The 14,870-nt window shown below is 42.1% G+C and overlaps 1 protein-coding gene across 1 annotated transcript in view; it reads right to left on the reverse strand.

Annotated features, from left to right (window-relative positions):
* LOC128686061 (adenylate cyclase type 8-like) overlaps positions 1 to 14,870 on the reverse strand; it is a gene marked incomplete in the record, with an annotated part of 931,274 nt that overhangs the window by 306,783 nt on the left and 609,621 nt on the right. The window contains 1 exon segment of the mRNA XM_070083124.1: positions 10,373 to 10,522. Coding sequence (XP_069939225.1) covers positions 10,373 to 10,522 — 150 coding nt within the window.

The following is a 14,870-nucleotide window of genomic DNA, read 5'->3' on the forward strand; positions in this document are numbered from 1 at the left end:
TAGTGGTTCCAACCAAGTATAGACCTCAGATATTAAATATAGCTCATAATACGTCATCAGGAGGTCACTTAGGAATTACAAAAACCTTGTATAGAATCACAAAAGAATTTTATTGGCCAACATTAAAGAAAGATGTGAAGAATCATATTAGGTGTTGCCGAGAATGTCAGCAAGTTGGAAAACCTGGACATTCTATTAAACCTGCACCTCTCCAACCCATACCTGCTGATGGAGAACCTTTTGCAGATTTAATTATAGATTGTGTAGGTCCACTACCTAAGTCAAAGTCTGGAAATCAGTATTTATTTACAATTATGGATAAAGTAACCAGATATCCTGAAGCGATCCCAATGCGTAGTATCAATACTAAAGCTATTCTCAAAGCTTTAACAAAATTCATTTCTTGTTTTGGCATTCCTAAAACTATACAAAGTGATCAAGGTACTAACTTCACTGCCAAAGCATTTAGGGAAGTATTAACTAGGTTAGGGATAATTCACAACTTATCCACTGCCTATCACCCTCAGTCCCAAGGCGCCTTGGAAAGATTCCACCAAACATTAAAAACAATGATGAGAAGTTTTTGCATGCACTTTCCGACAGATTGGGATGAATCTCTACCGTTGTTGCTATTCTCAGTACGAGAGACGGTGCAAGAGTCTACAGGGTATAGTCCGTTTGAGCTGATCTTTGGGCACAATGTACGAGGTCCTCTTCGGGTGCTCAAAGAAGGATGGATGGGAGAAGACGTAAGCTCAGCACTCTACAACCCGTCTTCAAGGTTGCAGGTGGCACGTGAGTTAGCCACGGCTAACCTAAAGATAGCTCAAAGTAAGATGAAACAGAGGTATGACAAAAGTGCACAATTCCGCTCCTTCCATCCAGGAGACAAGGTGTTGGTGCAGGAACCTATACCTGGCCACACCTTGAAAGCTAGATTTACGGGACCTATGCAGATAGTAAGTAGATTATCTGATTTAAATTATGTGGTAGCTCCCATTGATAAGACCTCAAAAACAAAAACTTACCACATAAATCAAATCAAGGCCTTTCATACACCAGATAAAGTCCCAGTAATGACTCTGTCCTCTACCTCTGAGGACGACTCTGACTCTTTGCACTCTATCTCTGAAATTAATACTAAACTTTCAAATTCTGTCCTCCTCAAGGATCCTAGCCCGTTAATGGATGGATTATCTGAAATACAAGCAACCAATTTAACTGAGCTTCTACAGTCATATCCTAATATTTTTTCGGATGTGCCGAAAAAATGTACGTTAGGTTACCATGATGTAGATGTGGGAAAATCTAAACCAATTAAACTCTCCCCCTACAGAGCTAATCCTGAAAAGCAAAGGTTACTTCAGCAGGAAGTAGACTTCTTGTTAGAACATGGTTTAGTGGAGGAGTCATCTAGTCCATGGGCTTCACCGTGCATCCTAGTAAAGAAGGCTGATGGAGGGTTTCGTATGTGCACAGACTACCGTAAAGTGAACGAGGTCACAATTACAGATGCTTACCCTCTTCCTCGTCTGGATGACGTAATTGACTTTGTGGGTAAGGCTACTTTTGTGTCCAAATTAGATCTCCTTAAAGGTTACTATCAGGTACCTTTGACAGATAAGGCGAAGGAAATCTCTGCCTTCGTAATTCCAGGAGGTCATTATCAGTATACAGTTACCCCCTTCGGAATGAAAAATTCCCCCTCTTCATTCCAGAAACTCATCCATCAGGCTATTAAAGGACTTGAAGGCACGGCAGCATACCTAGATGATATTGTTGTGGTGTCTGATACTTGGGATCAACACCTACTTAGACTTAAAGCTCTGTTTGAGACCTTTAAGAATTCCCAATTAACAGTTAATTTATCTAAATCTTCCTTTGGCCAGGCCACTATCACTTTTCTAGGCCATGAAGTAGGTAGTGGTAATGTTGCACCTAAACTTGCTAAAGTTCTTTCGATTAAAGATTATCCAGTTCCTCATGATAGGAAATCTCTTCAACGTTTCCTAGGCATGATAGGATTTTACAGAAGATTCTGTAAGAATTTCTCAGATATTGTAGCCCCTCTTACCTCTCTTACCAGTCATAAAGTTCCCTTTAATTGGACGTCAGATTGTAACACTGCTTTTAATAAAGCAAAAAGATTATTGTGCTCTGCACCCATTCTCCTGTCTCCAGACTTCTCCAAACCTTTTTCATTACAGGTTGATGCTTGTGAGTCTGGGGTTGGGGCGGTACTATTACAAATCGGGAACAAGGAGTTGCAGCCTGTAGCATACTTTTCAGCTAAGTTCCAGCCACATCAGAGAGCTTACTCTACCATTGAAAAAGAAGCCCTCGCGCTGGTAATGGCTTTGGAGCATTTCGATGTTTATGTGGGCCAGACATCGCAGGTGGTCACAGTCTACAGTGATCACAACCCGTTAGTCTATCTCCAAGCCATGAAGAATCACAACACAAGGCTTATGCGTTGGACGCTCAGGCTGCAGCCCTATAACTTCAAAATTCGTTACATTGCCGGCAAAGAAAATGTGTTGGCAGACTCTTTGTCAAGAGTCTAGTTTATTATTTTATTTAGGTTAGGATGTATTTGTGGTAACCCCTTTCAAGCTCTTTTTTTTATCCCCTGATGTGGGGGTTTTTTTTAGTGAGGGGATACGGGCTACCGTCCGCTTGTATCTTGGACCTATGTTGGCTTATCTGACTGCTGTCTCACTCTGAGTTTAGGGTTTGGCTTTTGGTCACTAGGAAAGCTGAGCTCTATCTAAGAGTGGGATGGTGGAGAGGATAGGCGGTCCCATTATTTTGTGCCATGGCGGCACGGTTACCACTGGGAGGTGGCAGCCTAATCCTGAGCCTTCTCGGGGGTGGGGGTGTGGCATGCAAAGAGTACGTAACCTTTATTCGGCGCATGGACACACCCTCATTTACAGGCTATCTCCCCCAACCAGCGAACCAGGTTGCTAAGAGTTGATGATGGGGCCCCATCGTTCAACTAGTGACCAGGTTCTAGCCAATAAGAAGGTGGGATTGACAATCGCAGAGGTTATGTGGATACCGCTCTCCTGTCTGCCCTTGTCATTCCCATTCTAGAGCTGGTTGAAGCACGGTCTGCTTTCTTGTGGCTTCTATTTCTGCCTTGCTTACCGTGACGTGCACTATATTTATTACTGTACATAGTGTACATATTGCTGTTCTAAATTTGGTGAAGGATAATATAAGTCTAAACTTTTTCTACTGTGTTTATTTGCTCCCATTACACCTGGGTTAACAGGCCATTTGAAAGCCTAGGTTGTAATAAGGCGTACAGCTTTTCATCTCATCGCCTGCATGCATCAGCCTTACTAGAGATAAGATGAAAAGCTACAAGCCTTCTTCCTGAAAACTGGCTGCCTTGGATCAACGTGTAGCGCAAGCTGCATACTAAGGTATTGTCCAGTGTGGTGAGACTGGTATAGCACTGCGTACCTTGTTCCAAGGTTCGTAGGTTCGAGTCTCCTTCAGCCAGAGATCAATGTTTGTGTATATTTCGCCTGCTCTTGCGAATTCCTTGCATATATATATATATATATATATATATATATATATATATATACATAGTTCCTTGATAATGTGAGTAGTCACGAAAGCGCTTGGAATTTCTCTATTCTTTCAGAGTGGTTGTTTTGCATATTTTGCATATTCTGAAATCACCTGTTTACTGTGATCTTATTGCATATATATATATATATATATATATATATATATATATATATATATATATATATATATATATATATATATATATATATAGATATATATATATAAATCAATAACAACACTGCGCATGTCGTACTGGCCCGCCATTGTGAGCGAGAACCCCATGACGCCTTAACTCACAGGACCACCCAATCCTACAAGAACCAAGCACACAGCACAGAGCTATGTGTTTTTCCTTGGACAAGCGGAGGTGTGGGAGCTTTCAAGATAATTTCATTCTCATCTCTGGTTTACTAGCCTTTCGAGCAGCACCAAATAGAGGTGAGAATGAAATTAGCTTCAAAGCTCCCACACCTCCGTATGTCCTCGGGCTAAGGTAAAACACATAGCTCTGTGCTGTATGCTTGGTTCTTGTAGGATTGGGTAGTCCTGTGGGTTAAGCTTCAAAGCTCCCACACCTCCGTATGTCCTCGGGCTAAGGTAAAACACATAGCTCTGTGCTGTATGCTTGGTTCTTGTAGGATTGGGTAGTCCTGTGGGTTTAGGCATCATGTGGTTCTCGCTCGCAATGGCGGGCCAGTACGACATGGGTTCGGGTCCTTGGCTAGCGCAGTGTTGTTATTAATCAATACCACTCGTTCCTGGTTACAATAATATTTATATATGTCATGCCGAATAGGCAGAACTTGCGATACTGGCTTAAATAGCAACGCTCATCTTGCCATATAGGACAAGTGAAAATTTGTGCATGCAATAATTTCGCCAATATCATTCTGAACCTAACGAAAAAAATATATTTCACTGTGTTTGTTTAGTATTAAATTATTGTAAACAAATCTAAAATATATTTAGTTGTGCTAGGCTAAAATAAATTGCGCTTGTTATAACGAGTTTAGGTAAGTTTTCTAAGTGCCTTTTGGTGCAAAATTATAAATTTTTACATCAACATTAATGAAAAAAATCTAACTTCAAACGTATAAGAGAAAATTTTAGAAAGGACTTAATTTTAAATGAGTTCTTGCTAATTGACCAGTTTTACATATCCGGCAAGACATATGTATATATATATATATATATATATATATATATATATATATATATATATATATATATATATATATATATCACCGTGGTTGTTTAATATATTTATAGATGGGGTTGTAAGAGAAGTAAATGCGAGGGTCTTGGCAAGAGGCGTGGAGTTAAAAGATAAAGAATCACACACAAAGTGGGAGTTGTCACAGCTGCTCTTTGCTGATGACACTGTGCTCTTGGGAGATTCTGAAGAGAAGTTGCAGAGATTGGTGGATGAATTTGGTAGGGTGTGCAAAAGAAGAAAATTAAAGGTGAATACAGGAAAGAGTAAGGTTATGAGGATAACAAAAAGATTAGGTGATGAAAGATTGAATATCAGATTGGAGGGAGAGAGTATGGAGGAGGTGAACGTATTCAGATATTTGGGAGTGGACGTGTCAGCGGATGGGTCTATGAAAGATGAGGTGAATCATAGAATTGATGAGGGAAAAAGAGTGAGTGGTGCACTTAGGAGTCTGTGGAGACAAAGAACTTTGTCCTTGGAGGCAAAGAGGGGAATGTATGAGAGTATAGTTTTACCAACGCTCTTATATGGGTGTGAAGCGTGGGTGATGAATGTTGCAGCGAGGAGAAGGCTGGAGGCAGTGGAGATGTCATGTCTGAGGGCAATGTGTGGTGTGAATATAATGCAGAGAATTCGTAGTTTGGAAGTTAGGAGGAGGTGCGGGATTACCAAAACTGTTGTCCAGAGGGCTGAGGAAGGGTTGTTGAGGTGGTTCGGACATGTAGAGAGAATGGAGCGAAACAGAATGACTTCAAGAGTGTATCAGTCTGTAGTGGAAGGAAGGCGGGGTAGGGGTCGGCCTAGGAAGGGTTGGAGGGAGGGGGTAAAGGAGGTTTTGTGTGCGAGGGGCTTGGACTTCCAGCAGGCATGCGTGAGCGTGTTTGATAGGAGTGAATGGAGACAAATGGTTTTTAATACTTGACGTGCTGTTGGAGTGTGAGCAAAGTAACATTTATGAAGGGATTCAGGGAAACCGGCAGGCCGGACTTGAGTCCTGGAGATGGGAAGTACAGTGCCTGCACTCTGAAGGAGGGGTGTTAATGTTGCAGTTTAAAAACTGTAGTGTAAAGCACCCTTCTGGCAAGACAGTGATGGAGTGAATGATGGTGAAAGTTTTTCTTTTTCGGGCCACCCTGCCTTGGTGGGAATCGGCCGGTGTGATAATAAAAAAAATATATATATATATATATATATATATATATATATATATATATATATATATATATATATATATATATATATATATATATATATATATATATATTCTGTTTCCTACCAAGGCAGGGTGACCCGGAAAAGAAGAAATACCATCACTGTCTTGCGAGAGGTGTGCCTACACAACAATTATAACACCACAGTTTATTAACACCCCTCCTTCAGAGTGCAGGTACTGTATTTCTCAGCCTGCCGGTTTCCCTGAATCGCTTCACACTCCAAGAGCACGTCAAGTCCTAAAAACCACCTGTGTCCACTTGCTCCTATCTAACACTCTCACGCATGCTTGCTGGAAGTCCAAGCCCCTCTCACACAAAACCTCATTTACACCCATCAACTTTCCTAGGCCGACCCCTACCCCACCTTCCTTCCACTACAGATTTATACGATCTCCAGGTGTGGCATGCAAAGAGTACGTAACCTTCATTCGGCGCATGTACAAATCCTCATTGAAAGGCTGTCTCCCCCCAACCAGCGAACAGGTACTAGGGGTCGGAGGATGGGGCCCCGTCGTTCGATCAGTATTCAGGTTCAGCCAATGAGAAGATGGTTCTGGCAATCGCAGAGGAGTTGCGTGCACCACCTGCCTGTTTGCCCTTGTCATTTCCATTCTAGAGCTGGATGAAGCACGGTCTGCTCTCTAGTGGCATCTATTCTGCCTTGCTTACCGTGGAGTGTACTAATACCTATTGTTATAAATAGTGTATATAATGTACATACTTCTGTTCTTACTTGGTGAAAGGATAATATAAGTCAAAAGTTTTTCTGCTGTTTATTTTGCTCCCTTTACACCCAGGATAACAGGCTTTTGAATTCCTGGGTTGTAATATCAGGTCATTCTGTTTCCTTCCACCTTCTCTAAATGTCCAAACCACCTCATTTACCAAACTGCAGCAGACTAGGATTCGACCCCACGACACATTGTCCCTGAGGCCACACCATGCACATGCCACCTTACCAACTGATCCATCGATCACTGAGTTCAGTGCTTTTTCGTAAGGTTTCAATATTTATGACAAATTCTTGAAATAATTTTCATGGTACATCTGATCAGTAAACCAGTAATCTGTCCACGTGCATGAAATGAATCTGTATATCTTCTCCAAAGTCTTCCTTCTTGTAGGTATAAGAATGAATGCAAGAATAGCTAGAATGATTCTTGAATTCCACCTCACATTGCTGACGTTTGGAATTTTCTGAAAGGTAATCATGGGAAAGTGCCCTTTTTCTTCATGGAATCTAAACACTCATGTTAGATGGTACAAAAACTTCATATTTTTCCATCCTGATTTATGGAGAATCTCTTCTGTTCCTTCTGTGTCTCTAGTTCCTTATAATTCTTAACCAGTTGGGATACGAATGAATATTTGATGCTTGGTGAACTGGTTTTAGCACCAAGATTTTCATCCATTACCAAAGAGAGAATCCTTTGCAGTCTGACAAGCTTCGCTCTTTTTCCCTGTGTTAACGTTTGTTGTATCAGCAATAATCATCTTTATTGCATTCCGTAAGTTGTATTTATCACTAACTTTTGCCATTCCTTCAGCAATTATTTCAGACTTGCCATCTTTCAAATGCAGTGCATGTGGTCTTACATCGAATTTGTCATTTTTAAGTACTAACAAGTACTAACAATCATTGACATGATTGTCAAATATTGACAACAAAACCCACACTGTTAGGCTATACCTGTAAATATATTGTCAGAGAAGCGGTGCTCACTGATACACTCCTCTGTGAAATACAATGAGAAAATGATAACAATAGTAGACGCTTCGTCCTCGAGTAATGCCTTGTCCTCCAGTAACATCTTAACCTCCAGTTATGCCTCGTCCTCCAGTAATACCTTAACCTCCAGTAATGCCTCGTCCTCCAGTAATGCTTCGTCTTCCAGTAATATCTTACCCTCTATTAATCTCTCGTCCTCCAGTAATATCTTAACCTCCAGTAATGCCTCGTCCTCCAGTAATATCTTACCCTTTATTAATGTCTCGTCCTCCAGTAATATCTTATCCTCTGTTAATGCCTTTTCCTCCAGTAATATCTTATCCTCTATTAATGTTTCGTCCTCCAGTAATATCTTATAATCCAGTAATGTCTCTTCCTCCAGTAATACCCTAATCTCCAGTAATGCCTCGTCTTCCAGTAATGCCTCGTCCTCCAGTAATATCTTACCCTTTATTAATGTCTCGTCCTCCAGTAATATCTTATCCTCTGTTAATGCCTTTTCCTCCAGTAATATCTTATCCTCTATTAATGTTTCGTCCTCCAGTAATATCTTATAATCCAGTAATGTCTCTTCCTCCAGTAATACCCTAATCTCCAGTAATGCCTCGTCTTCCAGTAATGCCTCGTCCTACAGTAATATCTTATGCTTCAGTAATGTCCCGTCCTCCAGTAATATCTTGTCCTCTATTAATATCTCGCCCTCCAGTAATATCTTAACCCCAGTAATGCCTAGTTCTCCAGTAATATCTTATCCTCTATTACTGTCTCGTCCTCCAGTAATATCTTATCCTCCATTAATGTCTCGTCCTTCAGTAATATCTTATCCGTTATTAATGTCTCGTTCTCAAGTAATATATTACCCTCTATTAATGTCTCTTTCTCCAGTAATATCTTATCATCTATTAATGTCTCGTCCTCTTGTAATATCTTATCCTCTATTAATGTCTCGTCCTCCAGTAATATCTTATCCTCCAGTAATGCCTCGTCGTCCAGTAATATCTTAACCTTTATTAATGTCTCGTCCTCCAGTAATATCTTAACCTCCAATAATGCCTCGTCCTCCAGTAATATCTTAACCTCCAGTAATGTCTCGTCCTCCAGTAATATCTTATCCTCTATTAATGTTTCGTTCTCCAGTAGCATCTTATCCTTTATTAATGTCTCGTCCTCCAGTAATATCTTAACCTCCAGTAATGTCTCGTCCTCCAGTAATATCTTATCCTCCAGTAATGTTTCGTCCTCTAGTAATATCTTAACCTTTATTAATGTCTCGTCCTCCAGTAATATTTTATCTTTTATTAATGCCTCGTCCTCCAGTAATATCTTAACCTCAAGTAATGTCTCGTCCTCCAGTAATATCTTCTCCTCTATTAATGTCTCGTCCTCCAGTGATATCTTAACCTCCAGTAATGTCTCTTCCTCCAGTAATATCTTATCCTCTATTAATGTCTCGTCCTTCAGTAATATCTTATCCGTTATTAATGTCTCGTTCTCAAGTAATATATTACCCTCTATTAATGTCTCGTCCTCCAGTAATGTCTTAACCTCCAGTTATGTCTCTTCCTCCAGTAATATCTTATCCTCCATTACTGTCTGGTCCTCCAGTAATATCTTATCCTCCAATAATGTCTCGTCCTTCAGTAATATCTTATCCGTTATTAATGTCTCGTTCTCAAGTAATATATTACCCTCTATTAATGTCTCTTTCTCCAGTAATATCTTATCATCTATTAATGTCTCGTCCTCCAGTAATATCTTTTCCTCTATTAATGTCTCGTCCTCCAGTAATATCTTATCCTTTATTAATGTGTCGTCCTCCAGTAATATCTTATCCTCTATTAATGCCTCGTCCTCCAGTAATATCTTAACCTCCAGTAATGTCTCGTTCTCCAGTAATATCTTCTCCTCTATTAATGTCTTGTCCTCCAGTAATATCTTAACCTCCAGTAATGTCTCTTCCTCCAGTAATATCTTATCCTCTATTAATGTCTCGTCCTCCAGTAATATCTTATCCTTTATTAATGTGTCGTCCTCCAGTAATATCTTATCCTTTATTAATGTCTTGTCCTCTAGTAATATCTTAACCTCCAGTAATGTCTCTTCCTCCAGTAACGTCTCATCGTCTATTAATGAGTAAAAGTCGAGTCCATTTTACCTTGAACTCTGATATGCAATATTCACGACCTTGAAGCTAAGCAATGAGATGCACGTTGCAAAAACGAAATCATGTATTGTAAGCACTGACTGTGTTGCATATGGAATATGTATTCTTCAACTGACGTGGTGAAGGAGGATCAATGATTTACTGAACTGGTGTAGCAGGATCAAATATTAAATTGAGCTGATTCATGATGATCAGTAATTTATCCTCACTGGTGCAGGAGAATCAGTCATTTTTCAGAAGGATCAACAAATTATCTCAGATGGTGGAAGTTCATTAGCGTCTTATCTGACTGCTGAAGAGGAATGGTGACTTATAAAGGCTGGTGAAGATGATTTGTGATTTATCTGAACTAGTGCAGGAAGATCAGTGACCTGTCTAAGACTATGAACTTCATCAGTGACTTATCTGAACAAGTAATGAAGAACACTGACTTACCTGCACTAATGAAGGAGGCTGAGACTTACCTGTGTGCGCTGCCTGACCAGTTTGATGGCACGGATCATGTGAAGCCCCATCTCGACGGTGCAGAGAGCGTGGTCAGAGCGAGCCTCAGGCAGCCCAGACACACAGTAGTAGCAGTCTCCCAGAAGCTTGATTCTCAGGCAGTGGTTCTCCTGCAGAAGAAACACACAAGATTGATGGACTGAACACATCGACTCCAGGCTGAGGGACTGATTACCTCAAACTCCTCCTCTCCTTGCACCTTTCTGCTTTGTATTGGACTGATGAAGCCACTGTTTGGCGAAACGTTTCCTCAATATAGATTCCCATATGTTGCATAAGTATCTCAATCTTCAACACATCAAGTCATAATAACTATCTGGCTCCACTCACTCCTATCTAACATGCTCACTCGCGCTCGCTGGAAGTGCTAGCCTTATGCAAATAAAATCTCCTTTTCTCTCTCCCTCTGTGCCATGCAATGAGTACGTAACCTTTATTCGGCGCATGTACACACCCTCCTTTACAGGCTATCTCCCCCAACCAGCGAACCAGGGGACTGAGGGTTGACGATGGGGTCCCGTCGTTCAACCAGTACCCAGGTTCCAGCCAATGAGAAGATGGTTTTGGCAATCGCAGAGGTTATGTGGGTACCGCTCTCCTGTCTGTGCTTGTCATTCCCATTCTAGAGCTGGTTGAAGCACGGTCTGCTCTCTAGTGGCTTCTATTCTGCCTTGCTTACCGTGGCGTGCACTTATACCTACTGCTGTACATAGTGTATATAGTGTACATACTTCTGTTCTAAATTGGTGAAGGATAATATAAGTGTTTATTTTGCTCCCTTTACACCCAGGATAGCAGGCCATTTGGACTCCTGGGTTGTAATACCCTCCAATCCTTCCTAGGACGACTCCTACCCCACTTTCCATCCACACTAGATTTATACATTGTCCTCATCGCTCTCGGGCCGTGTGGACCTACTGCGCACACGCTCCTCAGTTACCTGGCTGCAGTGGAGTGAGGTGGTGCTGTCGCGCCTCTGTTGACACCACAGGAAAATTACTGCTGTCAACATGGCGGTTTGTCAAAGGTGCCGAATTAATACTATTGGTATTGAGCTTCTCTGTGGGACGATTTCGCCTAGTTGAGCGCAGGTTCTCTTACCTAAGATCATCAGAGAGACGTATGGAATTCAAGATGGAGAATTATATGGAGTGGCTTTAAATGGAGCACATAGAATCTTCGTGAAACTGCTCACTGCAGCGGTTTATGAATCGTTGGTTACTCGTTTCCAGGACGTGAGTCTTGATGTTACACCTGCTGAACGTGTGAGAATCATTGATGTTTCCAGGCATTATACCTGGATAAAGTTACGTAACGTTCCCTTTGAGGCGGATGAAGCTGATATCAGAAAAGTCTTCGAGAAATATGGGACAGTTCATTTTGCCCAGCATGGTATGTGGATAGCAGGCGCCTACGCAGGTTTGCCAGAAGGTACTTTTAACCTTAAAATGACTTTGAGACATCCCATACCGTCTTACGTTTATCTTCAGGAATTCAGGACACAGGTCATGGTTTTATATCCCGGGCAAAGGCGTACGTGTCGCCTATGTGGTGAGTATGACCACATAGCTGCGGCATGTGAGAAGAAAAGATGCGTGCCTTACCCTGCGGTAGAAGACACAGCCCCTGTCTTATGGGTGGCAGGTGAGGATCAATCACCTGAGGGAGGACGTGGTCGTTTGTGGAGTGAGATGGTTGAGCAAGCTTTTGGGACTTGGGGTGAGTATCCCCCTCAGTTCTCTGCCCCGGAATCTCCTTCAGTGACTTCTGCAGGGATGGAGGAAGTGTTGGAAACAGAGGAAGAATTGGAGGAAGTTTTGAAGATCTTGTCACCGCCTGAGGAGGACGTTTCATCTGAGCAAGAAGTAGCTGGAGAGTTATCGCTTCCAGCTTGTCAACGATATGAGAATTTGGGGAATAATGATGTGACGGAGACGTCAGTGGGATTAATAAATCATTGTAAGGTGGAAGTTGAGGTTCACCGTGAGGCTTGCCCAGACCATGATATGGGGGACATGATTGTAACAAGGAAAAGGGCAGCTACGTCAGACTCTGATGATGTACTGACGCCAGCGCAGAGGCCTGGGAAGCAGACTGGGGTGGTAGGAGAGGAAAGAGGTGGCGATGGGGGAGGTTATGATAAGAAACATCGGAAGAAGGGAGAGGGGAAAGAAGGTATTGTGAAGATAACATACAGAAATACTAATTCTAGTGGTGAAAAGAGTGAGAAGAGGCAGTGTATGACTGTCAATGTTAATGGCTTATGTAGGAGAATAAAGAGAGAATGGTTTTGCATGTTTCTTAATAAATATAGAGTGGATGTTGTGTTCCTCCACGAACATAATTTCAAGGAGGGTAAGGTGTTAGAGGTAGCAGGTTATCAAGTAATGACCCTGCCGACTACCCGTTTAAAAGGTGGTGTGGGTATTTTAATAAAGGACACGAACCCGTTTATTTTGCAGAGAAGTGAGGGGGGAAGAGTGTTGCGTGTGGATGGGTCATGGATGGGTAAGCATGTATCTTTTGTAAGTGTGTATGCACCTGCGGAGAATAGCATGCAGGTAAGGAAGGATTTTGTGCACGAGGATCTTGTCTATTTTTTGCATGCACTTCAGGAAGTAGCAATAGTGGAGGGTGACTGGAACTGCGTTATTAGGGCGGCTGACGTAGAACCAAAAGGGCAGGGCATATGTCTGTAACTCTCAGGGATTTGATGAGGGACATTAGGTTACGTGATGCATTTGGGGGGTGTGGGAAACAGAACATACTTTTGTTAGGAGGGGGTATGCAGCGAGGTTAGAGTGTATCTTTCTCAAGGGGTTGTTTTGAAATCTTTTTAATACCGTTGAGGCGGCTATGTCAGATCATAGTGCTGTAGTGGTGGAAGTAGGGTGGGAGGAGATGGCGTAAATATATAGGACTTATTGGAAATTGAACATTAGTGTGTTGAGTGATGAAGAAGGTTTGGAGGGTTTTTCTATTTTATGGAAAGAGCTTTACAAGGAAGCTCAGGAGGTGGATGACATTGTGACATGGTGGGATTATGTGGATAAAGAAAGGATAAGAAAGTACTATGTGAGGGAGGGTAAACGTATAAATAATTTAAAATATGGGCTTGTGAATTATTTAGAGGATCGATTAAGAGGTTGTTATGGGCAGGGGATGGTTGGTGGTGTTTTTCCCAAGGACGAAATAGTAGACATAAAAGCGAGATTGCGAACGTTGCAAAATGATCGGTTTCAAGCGGTGTGGGTGCAAGCAGGGTTAGAAGAAGTTTTGTGGGGGGACAAACCGTCAGCGTGTGTGTTGCGACATCAAAAGCAAAGGCAGGCGCTGACGGCTATCCGGAGATTAGAGGTAAATGAGGCGATGGAGATCTATAGAGCAGGGCAGGAGATAAGAAATACGAAGGGTATGAGTGCATATGCGGATATGTGTTTTGAAAAGTACTGGACAAGTGGAGGTGTGGATGATGTGGAGTTAGACAGGGTGTGTACATTTGCAACGTGCAATTTAGGTAATAGTGATAGGACGGCTTTGGGTGGGGTTATTACTGCAGAGGAAATAGAGATTGCTTTACAGGGCATGAGGAAGGGAAAAGCCCCGGGTATTGATGGTCTACCGGTGGAATTTTATTTACAGCATTGGGCGTTGATAGGAAATTTCATGGTTAGGTTGTTTAATTGTATGAAGGAGAAGGGTAAGTTAGGAGATAAGCAGACTACAGCAGTTGTGGTGCTGGTCCCGAAAGGTAAGGGGCAGCCCACCCTTCGGGAGTATCGGGCAATATCGTTGTTATGTGCGGACTATAAGGTTTTTGCAAAAATTTTAGGTAATAGGGTTAAATGTGTAGTGGGGAGGGTCGTTTTGATATCGCAGTTTGGGCTGCCCGGAAGGTCGATGATTGAAGGACACGGGATTCTGAGAAGTTTTGTGGAGTCAAAAGGAAGGGGGGGAGGGGGCGGCTTTACTGGCTTTAGACTGGCGGGCAGCCTATGATAGAGTAGAAAGGGTATACTTAGGAGAGAAGGTTATGGGGAAGAAATAGTTGATTGGGTAAATACGCAGTATAGGGGAGCAAAAATGAGGGTACAAATAAATGGATGTATGGGGAGGGAATTTGCGATGGGTAGAGGTCTCAGGCAGGGGTGTCCCATGTCACAGATCTTATTTGGGTGTTTTCAGGACCCCTTTTATAGAATGGATGAATGTACCGTCAGCACCCAGGGTGAGGGTGGGGTTGAGAAAGGGACGCTTTGGCCGGGATTAATAGGTTACGTAGATGATACGACTGTTCTGGTTCGTGAAAGGATGTCTATGAAAGTATTGGACGATGTTGTGCAAGTGTTTGAACGTGCCATGGGTATGAAGGTAAACAGTGAGAAATCAATGATCATGGGGTTGGGCACTTGGAAAGAGGGGGGGGGGGTAAGGTGAGTTGCAATGTTGTTAAAAAGT

Source organism: Cherax quadricarinatus, chromosome 9 (assembly GCF_038502225.1).
Source record: "Cherax quadricarinatus isolate ZL_2023a chromosome 9, ASM3850222v1, whole genome shotgun sequence".
NCBI lineage: Eukaryota > Metazoa > Arthropoda > Malacostraca > Decapoda > Parastacidae > Cherax > Cherax quadricarinatus.